Source organism: Salmo trutta, chromosome 21, assembly GCF_901001165.1.
Source record: "Salmo trutta chromosome 21, fSalTru1.1, whole genome shotgun sequence".
NCBI classification, from domain to species: domain Eukaryota; kingdom Metazoa; phylum Chordata; class Actinopteri; order Salmoniformes; family Salmonidae; genus Salmo; species Salmo trutta.
The window spans coordinates 23916000-23934806 of record NC_042977.1 but is presented as its reverse complement, the minus strand read 5'-3'; the positions used below and the strand labels follow the sequence as shown (position 1 = coordinate 23934806).

The 18807-nt window shown below is 41.5% G+C and overlaps 2 protein-coding genes across 3 annotated transcripts; one reads left to right on the top strand and one right to left on the bottom strand.

Annotated features, from left to right (window-relative positions):
• The first annotated feature begins 5496 nt into the window (after positions 1-5496).
• Positions 5497-7739, top strand: dynlt4 (dynein light chain Tctex-type 4). 2 transcript variants are annotated; one of them, XM_029704832.1, is made up of 2 exons: positions 5497-5645; positions 6437-7739. In XM_029704832.1, the coding sequence occupies exon 2, from the start codon at positions 6482-6484 to the stop codon at positions 7139-7141; it is 660 nt and encodes a 219-aa protein (XP_029560692.1). In that variant the 5' UTR covers positions 5497-5645; positions 6437-6481; the 3' UTR covers positions 7142-7739. The 2 variants fall into 2 exon arrangements, with proteins under 2 accessions (XP_029560692.1, XP_029560691.1); XM_029704831.1 differs by having other exon boundaries at positions 5499-5645; positions 6410-7739.
• A 2399-nt stretch (positions 7740-10138) lies between these two features.
• On the bottom strand, positions 10139-17970 carry LOC115156998 (serine/threonine-protein kinase PLK3-like). Its single transcript, XM_029704830.1, has 15 exons — positions 17646-17970; positions 16638-16745; positions 16419-16535; positions 16191-16320; positions 15908-15995; positions 15708-15803; positions 15216-15414; positions 14743-14869; positions 14529-14638; positions 13877-14000; positions 13499-13582; positions 13214-13376; positions 12937-13066; positions 12606-12716; positions 10139-12505 (listed from the first exon to the last, which is right to left on the bottom strand). Exons 1-15 carry the CDS (start codon positions 17802-17804, stop codon positions 12311-12313), a joined length of 1941 nt encoding a protein of 646 aa, XP_029560690.1. The 5' UTR covers positions 17805-17970; the 3' UTR covers positions 10139-12310.
• Positions 17971-18807: the final 837 nt, after the last annotated feature.

Below are 18807 nucleotides of genomic sequence, written 5' to 3'. Positions count from 1 at the left end.
TAACCAAAAGATTTTTTCAAAGTCAAGGTATCATGTCATGGTTTGTTAAACTTTGAAATCAATGGTTTTTGTTTGGCATACATTATAAGTAAAAAGTCTCAGCGCAATTCCGTTACTGTGGAATTGCCCATATGTAACAATAGCGTGAATGTGGTCAATTTCACCTCAACCATCTTAAATTAGGTCTTTTGGAGTGGACAGCTCACTAGACAGAGTCTACATCCCAATTGGCACCCTATTCCCTACATAGTGAAATACATTTGGGACGCACACCTACTAGAGCTGCTCTACTTCTCTGCTGACTCTTCTATGACAAATGAATGAAGTCATTCATTCCCATTTCCCTCCCTCACATGATGAGCACCATGCCTCCGGAAGATATCCACCATGTCTAAAACAAACATGGCCTCCATTAGTCTTGTACGAGGGGGAAAAAAAGCATTCCATATCTTCCACTCTGACCCTCCTCTCCGCACAATGGCTGCTTATCTGCCTGGCCCGTCCCTGCCCAGCAGCAGCACCTTTGATCAGAGGAAGCTAGTGACAGTCAGTCCTCCATCACCCACCCACCCAGTCCAGACCAATTCCCAGCCACCCACATAGACCCTGCTTTTGTAAGGAAAGCACCGAACACCATAATAGAAGGCCTGATCTGGCTGCCTTTCCCAGAGCTGCCATGTGGCTGGGAAAACACAAGTTAATAATTAGGAACATTCTCCAACCCCCAGACCCAAATGTCTGAATGCCTTTTTCCAAATGTTTTACTTCCTGGCGGGGTAGTTTTCATAGCCTCTGTGGATGCTGTCATACTAGGAAGCCATGCTAATCAGTAGACAGGGATAAATGAGGACAGGAACGGAAGTAGAATGAATAGTCAAAACAGAGGACTGATAGAATATTCTAGAACAAGTCCAGGATCAATTTGGGGAAAACTATAATTAGAGAGAAGTGAAGTTGTTGGTAAATCACTCCACTCATGTCACTTCTTGTAAGTCGCTCGGAATAAGGCGTCTGCTAAATGAATACAAAGTAGAAACATTTTAATAAGGAGGGGGAAGGGGAGCTAGGTTTTCCTCTGTTGTTCTGATGAGTAACAGAGGGAAGGATCTGAGAAAGAAAAGGCAGAGCACATCCTGCTGTGGTCTTCCAGAGTGACGTTACTCTCCCTGTGTGATTCAGTCCTCGTGGGCCGCTGGAGTAGTTAAGGGCACATCTATGACATCAGCCAGTGAATCTCAGGCCGACTCAGAATAAATTGATTGCATTCACTTGAGCTAAGCAGGGGTCACATAAGGGGTAATATGGGAGTAACTAGGATGTGATAATATGGGAGTAACTAGGATGTGGTAATATGGGAGTAACTAGGATGTGGAAGAGTGATGGGAGTAATATGGGAGTAACTAGGATGTGGAAGAGTGATGGGAGTAATATGGGAGTAACTAGGATGTGGAAGAGTGATGGGAGTAATATGGGAGTAACTAGGATGTGGAAGAGTGATGGAGTAATATGGGAGTAACTAGGATGTGGAAGAGTGATGGGAGTAATATGGGAGTAACTAGGATGTGGAAGAGTGATGGGAGTAATATGGGAGTAACTAGGATGTGGAAGAGTGATGGGAGTAATATGGGAGTAACTAGGATGTGGAAGAGTGATGGGAGTAATATGGGAGTAACTAGGATGTGGAAGAGTGATGGGAGTAATATGGGAGTAACTAGGATGTGGAAGAGTGATGGGAGTAATATGGGAGTAACTAGGATGTGGAAGAGTGATGGGAGTAATATGGGAGTAACTAGGATGTGGAAGAGTGATGGGAGTAATATGGGAGTAACTAGGATGTGGAAGAGTGATGGGAGTAATATGGGAGTAACTAGGATGTGGAAGAGTGATGGGAGTAATATGGGGTAACTAGGATGTGGAAGAGTGATGGGAGTAATATGGGAGTAACTAGGATGTGGAAGAGTGATGGGAGTAATATGGGAGTAACTAGGATGTGGAAGAGTGATGGGAGTAATATGGGAGTAACTAGGATGTGGAAGAGTGATGGGAGTAATATGGGAGTAACTAGGATGTGGAAGAGTGATGGGAGTAATATGGGAGTAACTAGGATGTGGAAGAGTGATGGGAGTAATATGGGAGTAACTAGGATGTGGAAGAGTGATGGGAGTAATATGGGAGTAACTAGGATGTGGAAGAGTGATGGGAGTAATATGGGAGTAACTAGGATGTGGAAGAGTGATGGGAGTAATATGGGAGTAACTAGGATGTGGAAGAGTGATGGGAGTAATATGGGAGTAACTAGGATGTGGAAGAGTGATGGGAGTAATATGGGAGTAACTAGGATGTGGAAGAGTGATGGGAGTAATATGGGAGTAACTAGGATGTGGAAGAGTGATGGGAGTAATATGGGAGTAACTAGGATGTGGAAGAGTGAATAAAGTTCCACCAACAAAAAACACAATTGAATCCCTGTTTAAGAGCATTTAATAAAAACAACGTTCAGTTAGCACTCAACCCAACGCAACATATAGAAATACAAGGGAGGGCACAAATTTTATGTAAAGAACAATGCATGTTCACAAATAAATCAGTTGGCATATAGACCAAAATTCTAAACAAAATCCCCACATATCAAGAAACCATGAAACCATGTGGGTTACAAATATGTCCCACAAACAGCTATGAGGTTATTTTGTTAATTCTTCCTGTCTCTAATAAACATTTACAGTCTATATTTTCTTCCCTTTTTAACCTTTATCTGACCAGGTCGGTCAGGTCTGAACTAGTTGTCAGTTGATTACATCTCTTCTGCAAAGTTATAAATACAGGGTCATATGCAAATACAATCCATTGAACTTACTTCTGCAATATTGCATTTGACATTCAAATGATCCTCCCTGAATGTACAGCAGAGCATGCCATGATTATACAAAAGCACATACTAGGACTACTGTATTGGAATGAAACAAATACATAACATCAAGCTTTGAAAGAGCTTTGAAACAGATGCTTTGTTCTCCTTAGGGGACTCAGCAAATACTTACCAGAAATAGAATCTCTCCAATAGAGGCTCTCCAAATGGGCTCCCAGGTACCTCACCAAGCAGATTGTAATGATAGGGTACTCCCATATGTACACATGTGAGAGGATGGCAACCTGGCCAAAAATAGCACAGATGAATAGCTGCTGAAATCCTTCAGCTTACTGCAGTAGGTCAAAATACAGGATGCAAACATCCAATCACTGTGGGTTGTCAACACACTTTAATGATGCCTATTGTATACTTCAGAGGTCATGTAGAAGCCATAATTAAAAGAGATAAAATATGCATCATCTTAACTCAAGATGAGTAATTCAAGGCAACATCATTCTTCAGTTTCATAATGGATAAAAACTGTTAGTAGGTTTGGCTGCTATAACAGTTGTGCTTCATAGGCCCAGTTAGTGATTTCCTTCACATTTACTTTATATCAAAAGGGTAAGTTGTGCAACATGGAGATCCGTTTATTTGTGTCAAGCTGCAACAAGGTATGTCAGTATATAGAAACCTCGTGTTCATCTGCCACAGTATTTAAAGGTACAATTCTGTGAAAAGGACCTTGTTATTAAAATGCAGAATTCATATCAATTCAAGTTACCTAAGTCTCTGGCAACAGCAATGTGCAGCTATGTTGAGTAACAGACAAAAGGTTATTGATTTGGATTCCAAAATGACCAATGTATCAATGAAAAGGTGGAAAGAACACTAATATACATCTAGTCCATTAGGACTAGATGAAGGTTTCAACCTCATTTCTGAACAATCTATGGGTCTATTGTTAGTGACACAGGGCTGGCTGGTGATTCTATGTCATTACAGGCTGCTTGTTTACGGTCCTTTGTCGAATGGGCCATTGAAACGTATCAATATGACTGAAGTGGTCGGAGCCAATACCTCTTATCTTCTAGCCTGGTTAAACCAGACCAGTACTACAAATATCAGTTTGGATTACAGGCTACTTACATCCCACTCCATCAAACAGATTGCTCTTAAACTGTAACAAAAAAATTTAAAATTTTTTAATGTCCCTCTTTTCAATCTAGGCAAAAGCAAACAAAACCCCACCTTAGAAAGTCTTCAACATCTAAAAGAAAAGTTCCCGTAACTATAAACACATTTTCCCTTCAAAGGAGAAGTCATCAACCTCTCCCATCTGTTTGTTCAACTCCAGAGTTATTGATCTCTATGAGCTTCCACCAACAGGCATGCCCAGGCTTGCCAAGGTTACAGTTATAGCTCCATAACCACCTCACTGTTAGGATGATAACCCAATATTTTTAAATATGAGAGAGAGAGAGAGAGAGAGAGAGAGAGAGAGAGAGAGAGAGAGAGAGAGAGAGAGAGAAGAAACCCTCCGTTTCCATCTGAAGATGATACTGTAAGACATCAAATCCCTGAATCATCCCTTCATCCCTTCAGGAGTCCTCAGAACTATTCTGTAGTCCTGAAAATAGGAAGGAGGTATATGCCTGCTACAGCACAGTATAGTACCTGCGACTGTGAGAAGATAGCATTGTTAATTAGGAAAATGAATTAGACGGTGCTCTGCTCATTAGTGCTTCTGCCCTTCTACTCTTTCTCTGACGTCAGAATGTTAAACACCCTAGGCACAAACAGATGGATGGCACAATCACTCTCATGCTTTGGGGATATTTTTGGTTAGAGGAAAACATTTTCTCATTTGCACTGTCGCATAATTCTGAATGCCCTGAAATTAAAAGCTAAAGCCACAATGCAATTAAGCATTTGGAATGGCACATTCAGCTTTCTCTCTCTTCATTAGTGCCAGATGCCTATTGATGACCACCCGCTAGTGCCCCAGTTTAGATGCTTGGATGTCTTTTAGGACTTGCAATCAAGAGAGAGATACTCCGGGGTTAGCTGGATTCCCAGTCCACATCATACAAACTATCTTCCATTTGTCTCTGTTAATCTGCGTGTATTGCATCGCCATTGTGCCCAACCCAAATGATCTTATATGCATACATGCTTACATCTACATTCTTACATGCACATTTTGTGTTGTGTTTTATGAGTCCAAAGCCATGGTACTATAGGGAAGGACACCTGTCAATCATGCATGGAACTCAGAATCAAATAGTCCAATGCAAATGGTGTCTCCAACACCAATGCCATTAATAATATAGCAATGAAATACCCACATGAAATGACTGATCCTTTTCACTATTGAATTTGTTGACACTGTCATATTCATCCATTCGTATTTCGATTGCTTAATCGAATGACTCCAAAGACAGCAAACACAGACAAGCCCATTGATTCAGAAGGTCACTGTTCAGGTTGAAGAAAACAATTTGCCATGACAACAGCAGAGGACGTGGCAGTAAGCCAGAGACTGCACATCTCTCCCAGGGAATGATTGCTTAGCTCTCAGCCTGTTGTAGTTGCTGACCTGCACTGGCCTTCTAGCCAATAATTTACCCACAGTGGCTTGCTGAGAACCCAAACTAGTAAAACTCCTGTTGGTGGGTTGGCCAGAGTTCGCCTGATAACTTTCCTTAGCATGCAGAGGAGTGAGTGTCTGAGTCACCAAGCTTTTACGGGAGGGTTTATCATCATACAGTAGTCTCTCCAGTGATTTTAAAAGGTAAGGTTATACTTATATTACTGTTGTTATTGGTTGTGGTCTCAGTATTTTGTTATTTTTAAAGCTACTGTTTGCAACTGGCTGCATGATTGACTAATTTGAAAAAGGGGAAGGTTGTAGGCAACATAATGGTTGTAGGCATAATGGTTGTAGGCAACATATCTAGTGTGACACATGCAACATAACTCGTTTTTTAAGTAAACATAACTTCCCCATGACATCATACTGCATGTCAAAATTATTTCCCTTTGGTTTGTTTAAAGAGCACATTTTCTAACCTACTATTGTATGCTTCAACGCTTGTCCTTTGAATAGTTGACATTAATCTCACATAGTTTTAAAGATGTTATTTAACGCTACTGATAAGCACAAGTGGAAATGGTAAATTACGGTATTTTAGCCATCAAGCTGATAGGAACTATCATGAGGGTATTATGGGTGGATGGAATTAGCAAAGGGGTTAAATTTAGGACATACAGTGACGTGAACCAAAATGCTGTGGATTATGTTCATTCAGAAAGAACTGACATGGTGTTCTTTGTGTCTTATTTACATTTAATGTAAAGGCTATTTTTATTCTCCACATGCAGAAAGGGAGATGTTTACTAATATGATAGACAAGACTTAGGGCAGCACTCTGAAAATACATAGTTCAGGACAGATTGATTCCTCTGGAAAATAACAGTGATGCAAATGAATGTGATTAAATGAATGCACGGGCAAGCAACTGCATCCTTGTACAGTACAGTGCCCTCGACTTTCAGGTTTGGCTTGAAATGACGACCCAGCAGCCCCCTCTCTCCCAGGAGATTCTGGCTCAGTGTAACCAGCAGGCCATGGAACCATGGGGCTCCCGGAAGCTTCGCCAGAGCCGCCAAGGCTCCATCTCCACCCTCCGCAGCTCCCTGTCTAGGGACCAACAGCAGCAGCAGCAGCAGCAGCATCCCCGGTATCCTCTTCTACTCCCGAGGGGCTTCCTCCCTATCGAGTCCTCATCCAGGTGTCCCAATATCAGCAACCCAAACTCCCCTTTCATACGCCGGGACTTGGTCGCCCTGACCAAGCGTTTTTCTTTTGGCGGTTGGCTTCAGGGCAGTCGGGCCAGTTTCTCTGGGTTGCCCCTCCATCAGCCTGTCCAGCTAGAGAACACCTATAAGACAGAACCAGAGAAGGGATGTCTTTTTAAAGCCAGTAAGGTCCAGAAGCTTGTGCAAGCCATGCTGGATAGTTATCTGGATGGGGCCAGCTATAACGCAGCCTCAGGCAGCCATCTTAGCCAGATTCTGTCAGACATGGTGAAGAGCAAAGTGAAAGAGATCAGTCCTCCGCGGTACAAGCTGGTGTGTCAGGTAGTGGTGGGGCAGAACAGGAACCAGGGTCTACGAGTGGCCAGTCGCTGTCTTTGGGACTCGCAACATGATGACTTTGCAGTTGCCATGTTCCAAAACCATTCTCTTTTCACGTTGGTCATAGTCCATGGAGTTTATTGTGAGTGAGTCATACGCACTGGCAGCAACCATACTGAACAAAAATATAAATGCAACATGTAAAGTGATGGTCCCATGTTTCATGAGCTGAAACAAAAGCTCCCAGAAATGTTCCATAGGCATAGAAAGTTTATTTCTCTCAATTTTTGTGCATAAATTTGTTGACATCCTTGTGAATATTTGCCAAGTTAATCCATCCACCTGATAGGTGTGGCATATCAAGAAGCAGATTAAAAAGCATGATTGTTACATAGTTTCGGGAGAGCGCAATTGGCATGCTGACTACAGGTATGTCCACTAGAACTGTTGCCAGAGAATTGTATGTTTATTTCATAAGCCTCCAGAAACATTTTAAAGAAACTTGTCTCAGGAAAGCTCATCTACGTGTTCGGCGTAGTAACCGACTTCAGTGGGCAAATGCTCACCTTTGATGGCCACTGGCACGCTGGGGAAGGGTGCTCTTCACCGATGATTACTGGTTCCAACTGTACCGGGCAGATGGCAGTGCGTATGGCTTCGTGTGAGCGAGCAGTTTGCAGATGTCAACATTGTGAACAGAGTGTACCATGGTGGCGGTGGGGTTATGTTATAGGCAGGCATAAGCTACGAACAAAATTACATTTTATCAATGGCAATTTGAATGCACAGAGATACCATGATAAGATCAAGGCCCATTGTCGTGCCATTCATCTGCCATCACTTCATGATTCAGCATGATAATGCACTGTTCCATGTCGCAAGGATCTATTCACAATTCCTGGAAGCTGAAAATGTCTATTCTTCCACAGCCTGCATAATCACCAAACATGTCACCCACTGAGCATGTTTGTGATGCTCTAGATTGACGTGTACGACGTGTTCCAGGTCCCGCCAATATCCAGCAACTTTGCACAGCCATTAAAAAGGAGCAGGACACCATTCCACAGGCCACAAACAGCCTGATTCACTCTATGCGAAGGAGATGTCGCGCTGCATGAGGCAAATGGTCACACCAGAAACTGACTGGTTTTCTGATCTGCACCCCTACTTTTATATTTTAAAGTTACAGTTGAAGTCGGAAGTTTACATACACCTTAGCCAAATACATTTAAACTCAGTTTTTCACAATTCCTGACATTTAATCAGAGTAAAAATTCCGTGTCTTAGGTCAGTTAGGATCACCGCTTTATTTTAAGAATGTGAAATGTCAGAATAATAATAGAGAGAATGATTTATTTCAGCTTTTATTTATTTCATCACATTCCCAGTGGGTCAGAAGTTTACATACACTCAATTAGTATTTGGTAGCATTGCCTTTAAATTGTTTAACTTGGGTCAAACGTTTCGGGTAGCCTTCCACAAGCTTCCCACAATAACAACTCCTGACAGAGTTGGTGCAACTGAGTCAGGTTTGTAGGCCTCCTTGCTCGCACACGCTTTTTCAGTTCTGCCCACAAATTTTCTATAGGATTGAGGTCAGGGCTTTGTGATGGCCACTCTAATACCTTGACTTTGTTGTCCTTAAACCATTTTGCCACAACTTTGGAAGTATGCTTAGGGTCATTGTTCATTTGGAAGACCCATTTGTGACCAAGCTTTTAACTTCCTGACTGATGTCTTGAGATGTTGCTTCAATATATCCACATAATTTTCCTGCCTCATGTCATCTATTTTGTGAAGTGCACCAGTCCCTCCTGCAGCAAAGCACTCCCACAACATGATGCTGCCACCCCCGTGCTTCACAGTTGGGATGGTGTTCTTTGGCTTGCAAGCCTCCCCCTTTTTCCTCCAAACATAAATGGTCATTATGGCCAAACAGTTCTATTTTTGTTTCATCAGACCAGAGGACATTTCTCCAAAAAGTACAATCTTTGTTCCGATGTGCAATTGCAAACCGTAGTCTGGCTTTTTTATGGCGGTTTTGGAGCAGTGACTTCTTCCTTGCTGAGTGGCCTTTCAGCTTATGTCGATATAGGACTCGTTTTAATGTGGATAAACTGTTGTACCTGTTTCCTCCAGCATCTTCACAAGGTCCTTTGCTGTTGTTCTGGAAATGATTTGCACTTTTCGCACCAAAGTACATTCTCTTAGGAGACAGAACGCATCTCCTTCCTGAGCGGTATGATTGCTACATGGTCCCATGGTGTTTATACTTGCGTACTATTGTTTGTACAGATGAACGTGGTACCTTCAGGCGTTTGGAAATTTCTCCCAACCAGACTTGTGGAAGTCCACAATTTTTTTTCCTGAGGTCTTGGCTGATTTCTTTTGATTTTCCCATTATGTCAAGCAGAGGCACTGAGTTTGAAGGTAGGCCTTGAAATACATTCACAGGTACACCTCCAATTGACTCAAATGTGAATTAGCCTATCAGAAGCTTCTAAAGCCATGACATCATGGCTTTAGAAGTTCTGGAATTTTCCAAACTGTTTAAAAGCACAGTGAACTTAGCGTATGTAAACTTCTGACCCACTGGAATTGTGATAGTGAATAAGTGAAATGATCTGTCTGTAAACAATTGTTGGAAAAATTCCTTGTGTCATGCAAAGTAAATGTCCTGACTTGCCAAAACTATAGTTTGTTAACAAGAAATTTGTGGAGGGGTTGAAAAACCAGTTTTAATGACTGCGATCTAGGTGTATGTGAAACTTGACTTGAACTGCATGACCAGATGCGTATCTGTATTTCCAGTCTTGTGCAAGCCGTAGATTAGGGCCTAACAAAACTCACAAGACAGATTCTTGTAACTCAGTAAAATCTTTGAAATTGTTACATTTATATTTTTGTTCAGCATAGATCCAAATTGTTGCATATAAGTAGCTAGTCCACCTAGATGAACACTGATAGTCCTAGTTCCTAGGACCAGAATATGTCAATTCTGGTGTATGGCAAAGACAGGTTTGAGAACTCATCTGTATTTCACCACCATTGCCAAATGTGCTTATTGTACAAATATTAAGCTCATGGGACAAAAGTTTAAACTTGTGTTTGATGGAAATCAGGCAATTGTCAACGACTTCAAAATGGTTAATGTGATTACCATAAACTTTATTTTCCTCCATTCGCCCAAATACAGTACATAGTGATCATATCACATGTCAAGACCATAGAATTACACATTAATAAATAAAATAAATAGACATTGGTCAAAAATAAAGGTTCGTCTGAAAAAGCAGATGCTTTCACAATGTTGTATTTTTGAAAAGACAATACCCGGAAGTTGTATAATACTTGCACTCAGGGGTCACAGTTTAAGGATACAACTCTTGGCAGAGATGGCCGGCAAGGTAAACCAAAGAGGGATGAGTACAGTATGACGAAACACAATTTTACATATTGATACAGGGTTATCATACCATTTACCAAAAGCTTATACCAGGTAGTGAGACTAGTGCTTCATTTTAAGTTACCCAATTCCATGTAAAAAAGTATTTGCCTCCATAGCCCATTTCCCATGACACCACAACCTGACATTCAAAAGGGCTGTTATTGCACAATACAGAATTCTCAAAAAGGCACTTTATCCCCTTTGCCAAACAGCAATGCAATTTAGCAAAGCCAATGTCAACTGGAGTGCACGTATTCACTCCTGAACACACAACTATATATTAGGGCGATTCCATGGCAACATAAGACAAAAAATATTTTTGATCTCAGATTCTGGCACTTCTCAGAGACCTCATTGGGCGAAAGGATGTTTCACATTTACAACTTCAGAAAATCCTGATGAAAGTGGCCATTTGTAGACCTATACACATGCCTCCTGTAAGACCTAATGATCCGTACATGATAGACATCTTGGTGTCGTTATACTCCTTAGTGTGCTCTAACATGTCTAGATTTTGAAACACATTTTTATATTCAAAATATTAGTATGAATCTCTCAAAGCACCCTTTTTGATTTTGCTAATTTTAAATACCATGTTTGGAACAAAACACCACATACAAGTACATCAAATTTCCAGAGTGTGGTCTAGTAATTCTGAAGTTATCAATTTTATGAGCACCACCAAAACAGTGAATGGTGATTTGCTGAATGTGCAATCCTAAAAGGAGGGCTGTGATTGGTATAATGACGTATGCAATTTCCAAAAGTGCAACAGCCCACTGGAAATGCGATTTGTTTGAAGAGTATTTGTTTCCAAACAATGTCTAAAAATAAGCCAAATCAAAACAGGTACTTTGAGATAATGCTAAATGTCACATATATTAAGTGATATTTTTCCAGAAACTATAGAGATATGTATTTTAGAGCACACTATAAGGAGAATAATAAAACGAAGACATTGTCTGTATCATGTACAGTTCACAGATCATAGAGTCTTACGAGAGGCATGTATAGGTCTAAAAAGACCACTTTTTGTGAAACTTTTCATACAAATGTAAAAACATGTCAAACATACTTCTGCCCAATAAAGTTGATGTGAGAATTACCAGAACATGCCAAAAATATTTTTGGGCAATGCTGACATAAGTTGCACATTAACCAGTTAAGGTTAAAATAATTACCTTTTGGTATCTATAGCTAAAAACAGAACAAAAATTCAGTAACTTGTGGTAAAGTGACTGCCAATCCAAAGAAATATAATAAGAGATTGTGCAAATACTGTCACACTCATTGCCCTCCTTATGCCATTGTGTACCAATTAGTGAAGTTCAATTATCATAAAGGCAAGTGAAGTCAAAGCATGAAAAGCAGGAGCCCCTTTTCACAGCTTTTCAACCATAATGGGGGTGGTCACTAGGCAGCTTGTGATCCCAGACTGCCATTTTCAGAATCAGGTCTGAGCATCTACTCAGAGAACAGGGTCAGGTTGTTTGTGCGCATGAAGTGAGTCAAGCCAGTAGTGTGTTACTGTTGTCAGGCTTCATTCTAAAAGAATAACTGAAAAAGATAGATGTACACCATAGTCCAAAGAGGCCAGACACTAGCCAAAGATGGGGGACTCCCTGAATTAACAGAGCCTCCTGGTTATTTACTCCCAGTGGAAGCAGAAAGCAGCGGGTTGATTGGCTGAGGCTTGTGGACAGAGCCAGGCGTTATGGCACTGGGGTGAAGTTCTCCCTCGGTACAGATCCAGGATCAGCTTCACCTCCCCCAATTCTAACCTTCACCATCATGAGGGAATTCAAAACTGACCCTAGATCAGCATTTAGGGGAAACTTCACCTTACTCTGGAGCTGTGAGGCAGGGGTCCATTATGAATCCGCGTGGTGTTCGAGCAGCTGGACCACGTAACGCATGCGGTGCTGCAGCTCAGCAGAACAGCCCATCTCTGACAGCATGCTCAGGAGGTAGGTGTTGGAGACGCGCTCTCGGCTGATGTAGGTCAGTAGGTAGGAGCCAGAGGACTTGCACAGGATGATCTTGGTGTGGTCAGTGTAGAAATTCACCTGGGAGAAAAGGATGGTAAATGCACAATAAGACAAATGAATTTTGTACAAAATAATTACAGTGAGTGGTGTATAACAGAAGTGTAGCAATAAGTCTTACCTGCAGGGTACTGTTGCTGAAGAGCATCACCAGAGCATGGTCGGTCTTCACCCACTGCAGAAGGAGTGGTGGCTGGGAGGGAGGCTGGTCTTCACAGTGGAGGTCGCCACCCTGGAAAAGAGAACACATTAAAATCCCAGTTAGATCAAAAAACTGCAAGCAGATTACTGATACTCTGATAAGATACAATGACTGTCTGAGTTTCAAATGGCAACCAACTCACCATGAAATGCACTACTTTTGACCAGGGGCTCATAGGTCTCTGATCAAAAGTAGAGTACTAATGAAACAGGGTACCATTTGGGAGGCAACCTATAACTAACTTCCTTACCTCCATCAGGTTCTGTTCCATGTAGTTGGCCATAAGCTCCACAATCTGCTTCTGGCTGCAAAGCTGCTCTGGTAAAGCACTGGCCTGGAAGGTGAAGTGTTTGTTGTTGGTCATGCAGTAGTGCACAGTCCTATGGAGAAGACAATGGAGATACATTAGACAAGGGTTTGAAACAATCAAAAGGCTACAAAATGAGCACAATTCGGTTTGTTCAAAGCATTAAAATAAGGCTAATAACCGCTTGAATATTATTCAATTAGTTGAAAAGGGCTCTTACTTGCGCTGATCACACAGACTCAAGTGTGTCCCTTCGTTGAAGAGCACACCAATGTCTTGATTTGAGAGCTGGTAGCCAAAGCCATACTTATTTGAATAATCAACCCATTTTGTGACCCAGATAAAGGATTTGGGTCTGGACGGACAAGGTGGATTTCTTGTAGCTGGAGAGGAAGAGAGACTTATTTAGAAAAGGCTAGTTAAGAGAATTTCAGTATAATCAAGCCATTTAAATTCCATTTAAGCGTACACTGAATACTAGCTTGCAGAGAGGCTGAAAGCTCACCTGCAGGCATGGCAGACAAACAGCTGTTGAGGACCTTCATGGCTGACTCAGCGATAGCAGCAGGGGTAACACCGTCTTCACACGCTGGAGAGAGATGGAGAGGGTGAGGTTAAATTTCCCTTATCACCACCAACAGTCTGACTGAACCACTTATCAGGTCCATGAGCTCAGATATGAAACAATCAGTGCATTCAAGCCAATTCAAACGTGATCAATTTGGATATACCAAAAAGACAAGTGAAAGGCTGTTTCACAGTAACTGAACTGTATAGGTATGGAAAAGGCCTTGATCTTAAAATAATCTATATTTAAAGCATTGATCATATTCAGTAAAACTGCTGATTGATGTTAAATCAAACAGCCAGAGTAGCGACTTACGTTCTGTGCTGCTGGCCACCGTGCCTTTAAAGGAGCCTGATGCTGCGGACTTCCTGGACTCTTCCTCAGCTGGAGTATCCAGCGGACCAGAGCTGACTTGCTGGCCTACTGTGGGAATGGGAGGCTGAAACAGGAAACAGCTTTCATGAGCGTCAGGAAACAAAGAAAGACTTGTAAGGAAGGAAAACCAGAGTTTTAAATCTGACCCGAAAAGCAAAGAATGACGCATGAATCAAATGCAGTTGTATTGAATCAGAGCACCACTAGGGAAACAGATGTCATTGGGCTGTGAGAACAAGGATTAGCAGTATGCATATACTGCTGCACATTCATTCTATTCCACAGGCCTGGTCATTTTTTTTTAAGACTGGGTGATGGCTTGACCATGTCACCCCATACATCTTCTGGCTAAAATGGAATTCTGCTAAGTACAATAGAAAACTATTGTGAGAGATTTACTACTATAGCAACCCCATAACAGTCCCTTGCTGAGCTCGGTCCTTAGCTAATGCATCTCAGCTAACAAGAGGAAATGCAAAATGCCTGCATACATAAAGTAATTAAACATGTCTAGCCTATGCTATCAACTATCTAGCCTATGCTATAGAAAAAAGTTGCCTGTACCATGTGTTGTCATGTGCAAAATACATACCTCATTGGCGCCAACTGTTTTATAGCTTATCTGGCGACTAATGGAGCATTTGACGATGCCAGACACAAGCTTGGAGATGCTCTCCCGCTCTTCACAATGGCTGTTATCCACTATAAAACCAAACACATGTTCAATTAAACCCTGAATGTAGGGTTAATCCTGGGTTTAGGCTGCAGCATTTTGAAGGTCAGTCATGACTTGCCACAATGCTTACCTTTGGATTTTCTCTTGCCAAAAAGACTCTTGGCCATCTTGGTGAAAAACTTCTTGGCAGGGCTGGGCAGGTTGAGCTCTGGCACTGTCACACAGCTACTGGGAGGCAGCTTGTCTGGGGTGAAAGCCTATAAGAGGGAGAGAAGAGGTTTAGGACAGGGAAAATGCAAGGTCGGCACTTCAAAAATCAAACACTTAGCACAATGAATACTGACATCCTGTCGAGATCTCTTCAGTCAGTGGCCATGTGCTATTATTCAGTGTTGCTCTTTAGAAAGTACACTTTATAGCCAAGGCTGAGGCCTCCAATTTTACCCAAATGGCATCTCAAGATCAAGAAGCGTCAACCAATTGGAAAGCCATTCAAAATACAAATCAAGGCAGATTAGACTAAAAATGTAATCCATTGAGTAAAAAAGCTTTAGGAATTGGTGCAGTAAATTCTAGCCTAATTCCAGGGCATGGGTGACATACTTTTGTGAAGAATTGGTGGTTGAGGATTTGGTCCAGTGTGAGGCGGTCGCTGGGGTTCTTCTGCAGAATGCTAGAGATGAGCTTCTGAGCAGCAGGAGACAGGGTCGAGGGCAGGTTGTATTTCACTTCCTTGATACACTTGTATGTCTCCTTCAGATCAAGGGTTTCAAAGGGAGGGTTCCCGCACATCAGCGTGTACCTGGTTAAAGACAAGACTAATCCGTGAGTCTCCCCAATGCCAACTGAGTTCAACTGTTGACATACTAGCTTAATTTGAATAACGTTATACAAGCCTAAACTAGCTTAGCAATGGCCTACCTCATTAGCCTAAAACAACTTTCTGCATATGTGAAATTCCATACATCCTTTAAATGTTCAAGCGCTAAGTATGAGCTGTAGCTCCACTGTAGATCAAAGTCAACAGCAAGTATGCACCAAGTCAAATACAACGTAGCTCAGACACCACAAAACCACTGTTTTAAGTATACTTACATTACACAACCTAGTGACCAGATGTCAGACTCTGTTCCATGGCCCTGCCTGTTCAACACCTCGGGGGCAAGGTAGTTAGGTGTTCCACATATAGTTCTGAGGAGAAACAGGTTTGCGTTAGAGGCATTCACCTCAGATTGGCTGGCTGGGAAGGAATCAAGAATATTCCGGCATAGGACATATTCCATCAGTTGACTTACTTCTTCCTCTGCTCAACTGTTTCCAACTTTGCTGCCAGCCCGAAGTCCCCTAACCGCAACTCCATGTTCTCATTCACAAAGAAATTCCCTGCAAGAGCAACATTTGTCAAGTTCCTTTTTCTTGAGGCCTCCCATGAGGAATAGGCACACACCTGAAGTGGTTTGTCATGAAACCACAACCAAAGGAAATTCTAAATATACCTTTGACATTTTCTAAATGGCTGAACTGAATGAGCTAGAGGGTGTGGTAAAATAATGATATTTGACAAATCACTCTACATACCTAATTTGAGATCCCTGTGAAGGATGCCCCTATTGTGAAGGTACTTCAGCCCAGATATGATTTGCCGGAGGTAGTACCGCACTTCTGGGTCTGTCAGCGTGTGTCTTGCTTTCCAAATGTGTGCCAGGGACTGCAAAGATAAGGTGAGAATTCTGTCAGAACCCAGTGAGCACCCTTCAGAATGCCTGCACAAGCTGTACCATAACAAAAAGCAGCAGCACAGCTCACCTTTCTACTGCAGAGTTCAAGGAAAATGTAGATGTTGTCTTGGTCTTCAAAATGATGGGAGAACTTGACCACATGCTTGTGATGAAGGGTTTTGTGAAGCTCGATTTCATTTGTTATCTGTCAGAAAAATGATGAAACTTAACCAGAATATAAGTAGTAATAGAGACCACTCTTTGGAAGGCGGTTAATCTGTAGAGCTACATTCAAATGTTTCCTTACCTTATCTCTCTGATGAGGTTTTGACACCCTGCTCTGTGGTATCACCTTTACAGCATACATTTTCTTGTTAGAAAGGTCTGTCATTTCATAGCATCGTGCAAAGCCACCCTTAGAAGAAAAACCGTAGACAAATCAGCATCAGCCTTTATTTTCTAGCCATAAAATAACATTAACGGGTTTTCACAATAATGTTGGTTTTGCTGCATTTCAACACTAGGCTGCCTGTTTGTATTGCCTATCCAATGACGTATGTTCCAACCATATACCTCGTACAGAATTGTGACGCTTTCAAATACATTCGTTTTTTTGTATTAGTACCTGTGTTAAATACATCATTTAATTTATAATTAAATGAAAATATTATATTTTGGGTAATGCCACATATCACACAAGCATTAATAACAATGATTTGTTTCTCACATGCAGCAGCACAGACTGAGGCAACGATGTTTAGACAGTGACACCGCGCTTGTGTTGATACATTTAGAATATATACATGATCAAATTACTGACCAGTGACAAGTAGCGCGTTAGAATGCATTATTGCACTGGCAAAATAATGTAGTCTATCCTCATGACGGGTGGTATTTCAACGGTGGCAGGTTTTACGATTAGCCAATGTGCCAATTTCCACCACATCAGTCACAAGAGATTATACATAAACATCGATATTTGGGCTAGAAGCCCAGATGAATGCACATGAGGGGCACATCTCGCTAGACTCGTGAGAGAGAAAGACTAAGAGGCTAGGATAAAGTTTGTCATACCCAACACCGCACGAGGTAATTCTCCCGCAACATTCACATGTGACTGTAACCCGTAGCCTTGTAGAACATGCGACCTAACCGTGAACAAATCACGTCAATGAATGAAAACTGACAAATGTAACACTGACGCGGCAATCTCCAATTTCTTTAGACTACCACCATCGGACCACATCGTCACCACAATTGGGTACAAATAATTGAATTCGGTGAGATACATAATCCATAAAGCAACTTGATATACCTTTCCCAGAAGCTTCCCTTTGCTGTAAGATTTTCCTGTCTTGGAATCTGTCACCACCTGGGCGAGTTCTGGTTTGATTTGTTCTGATTTAGTCCTGTTCGGTTTAGTAGGAGGAATAACTTCACGTTCTGGACAAGGCTTGAATATATTCGGATTCATCGTGAGACATGAACTACCCTGAGAGGTGGCGAAACATGGGGTATCCAGTCATCCAAAATAAATATTTTCCAACAATCCTCTGATTCAACAATTGAGCCTTTCAGCGGAGTCGTATCCTCAAATCCAATTCGTATCCATCTGACATGACCGCGCAGAAAAATTCCTCAACTATATAAACTATCCCTGACGTCATGGAGGGCGGGTGAATAGGTGGTGCATTACTGAAATGAACCAATCCTATTTGCTCGAAATACTTCTCAATCAAAAATGATTTAAATGATTCATGTGCTTAAATGTGCTTTTCATATGTGCGTGAAATACTGAATGAACGAATGAACAATGCATCCCGTCACGTGACTGCATTGATTTAACTGCTGTTGAATGAGGGGATTTTGTTTTAGGCATGGAGGTTTTGAACCACTCTTCAAAAATGTTTTATATATTTTTTAAATTGTATTATCAGAGAAACACATAACTCTATCAAAGCACATTACACTTATGCTATATCAACATGATATTCTATATACCAAGATGAAATATGTATTCATTTATTCTGTTATTAGTAGGATTTTGTCTTCGAAATTGTAATATGTAACCTGTATTTTGAAAATTAAATTACTGTAATAAATGTTACTTTTAAAAAATGGAAGACAACAATCAATAAACAGCATTTTATCATATTGACTTTAGTGTTATTATCACGAGGCTGAACATGAGGCTGCCAACTCATTTCACGTCTGACAGTGAAAGGAAGTGGTTCGAGATGCCACCTGGTGGAGTAAACATTGAATGGTTTCAGCATGAACTACAAGTGAAAATGGTATCCATCTGACATGCGCAGCTGCGGTTTCCTTCATATAAAGCCATTTTCTTTCAGTAGGGATAGGGATTAGGGAATCATCTCACCAGTGCCTGTTCAACAAATAGCCATTGGGTATTGGCAAATAATCAGTGGCTGGGTGACTACAGTATTTGGAAACACCTAGGATTAGATTGTCCTTTC

Bases quoted from the DNA above. Each gene is read 5' to 3' on its own strand.
- dynlt4 (XM_029704831.1), top strand. From the start codon at position 6,422: ATGACGACCCAGCAGCCCCCTCTCTCCCAGGAGATTCTGGCTCAGTGT.
- LOC115156998 (XM_029704830.1), bottom strand. From the start codon at position 17,804: ATGAATCCGAATATATTCAAGCCTTGTCCAGAACGTGAAGTTATTCCT. The intron at 14,870-15,215 runs GTATGTCACCCA...TCCCTCTTATAG, and splicing joins ACCACCAATTCTTCACAAAA to GCTTTCACCCCAGACAAGCT. The intron at 13,067-13,213 runs GTAAGAGCCCTT...TCTTCTCCATAG, and splicing joins AGTCTGTGTGATCAGCGCAA to GACTGTGCACTACTGCATGA.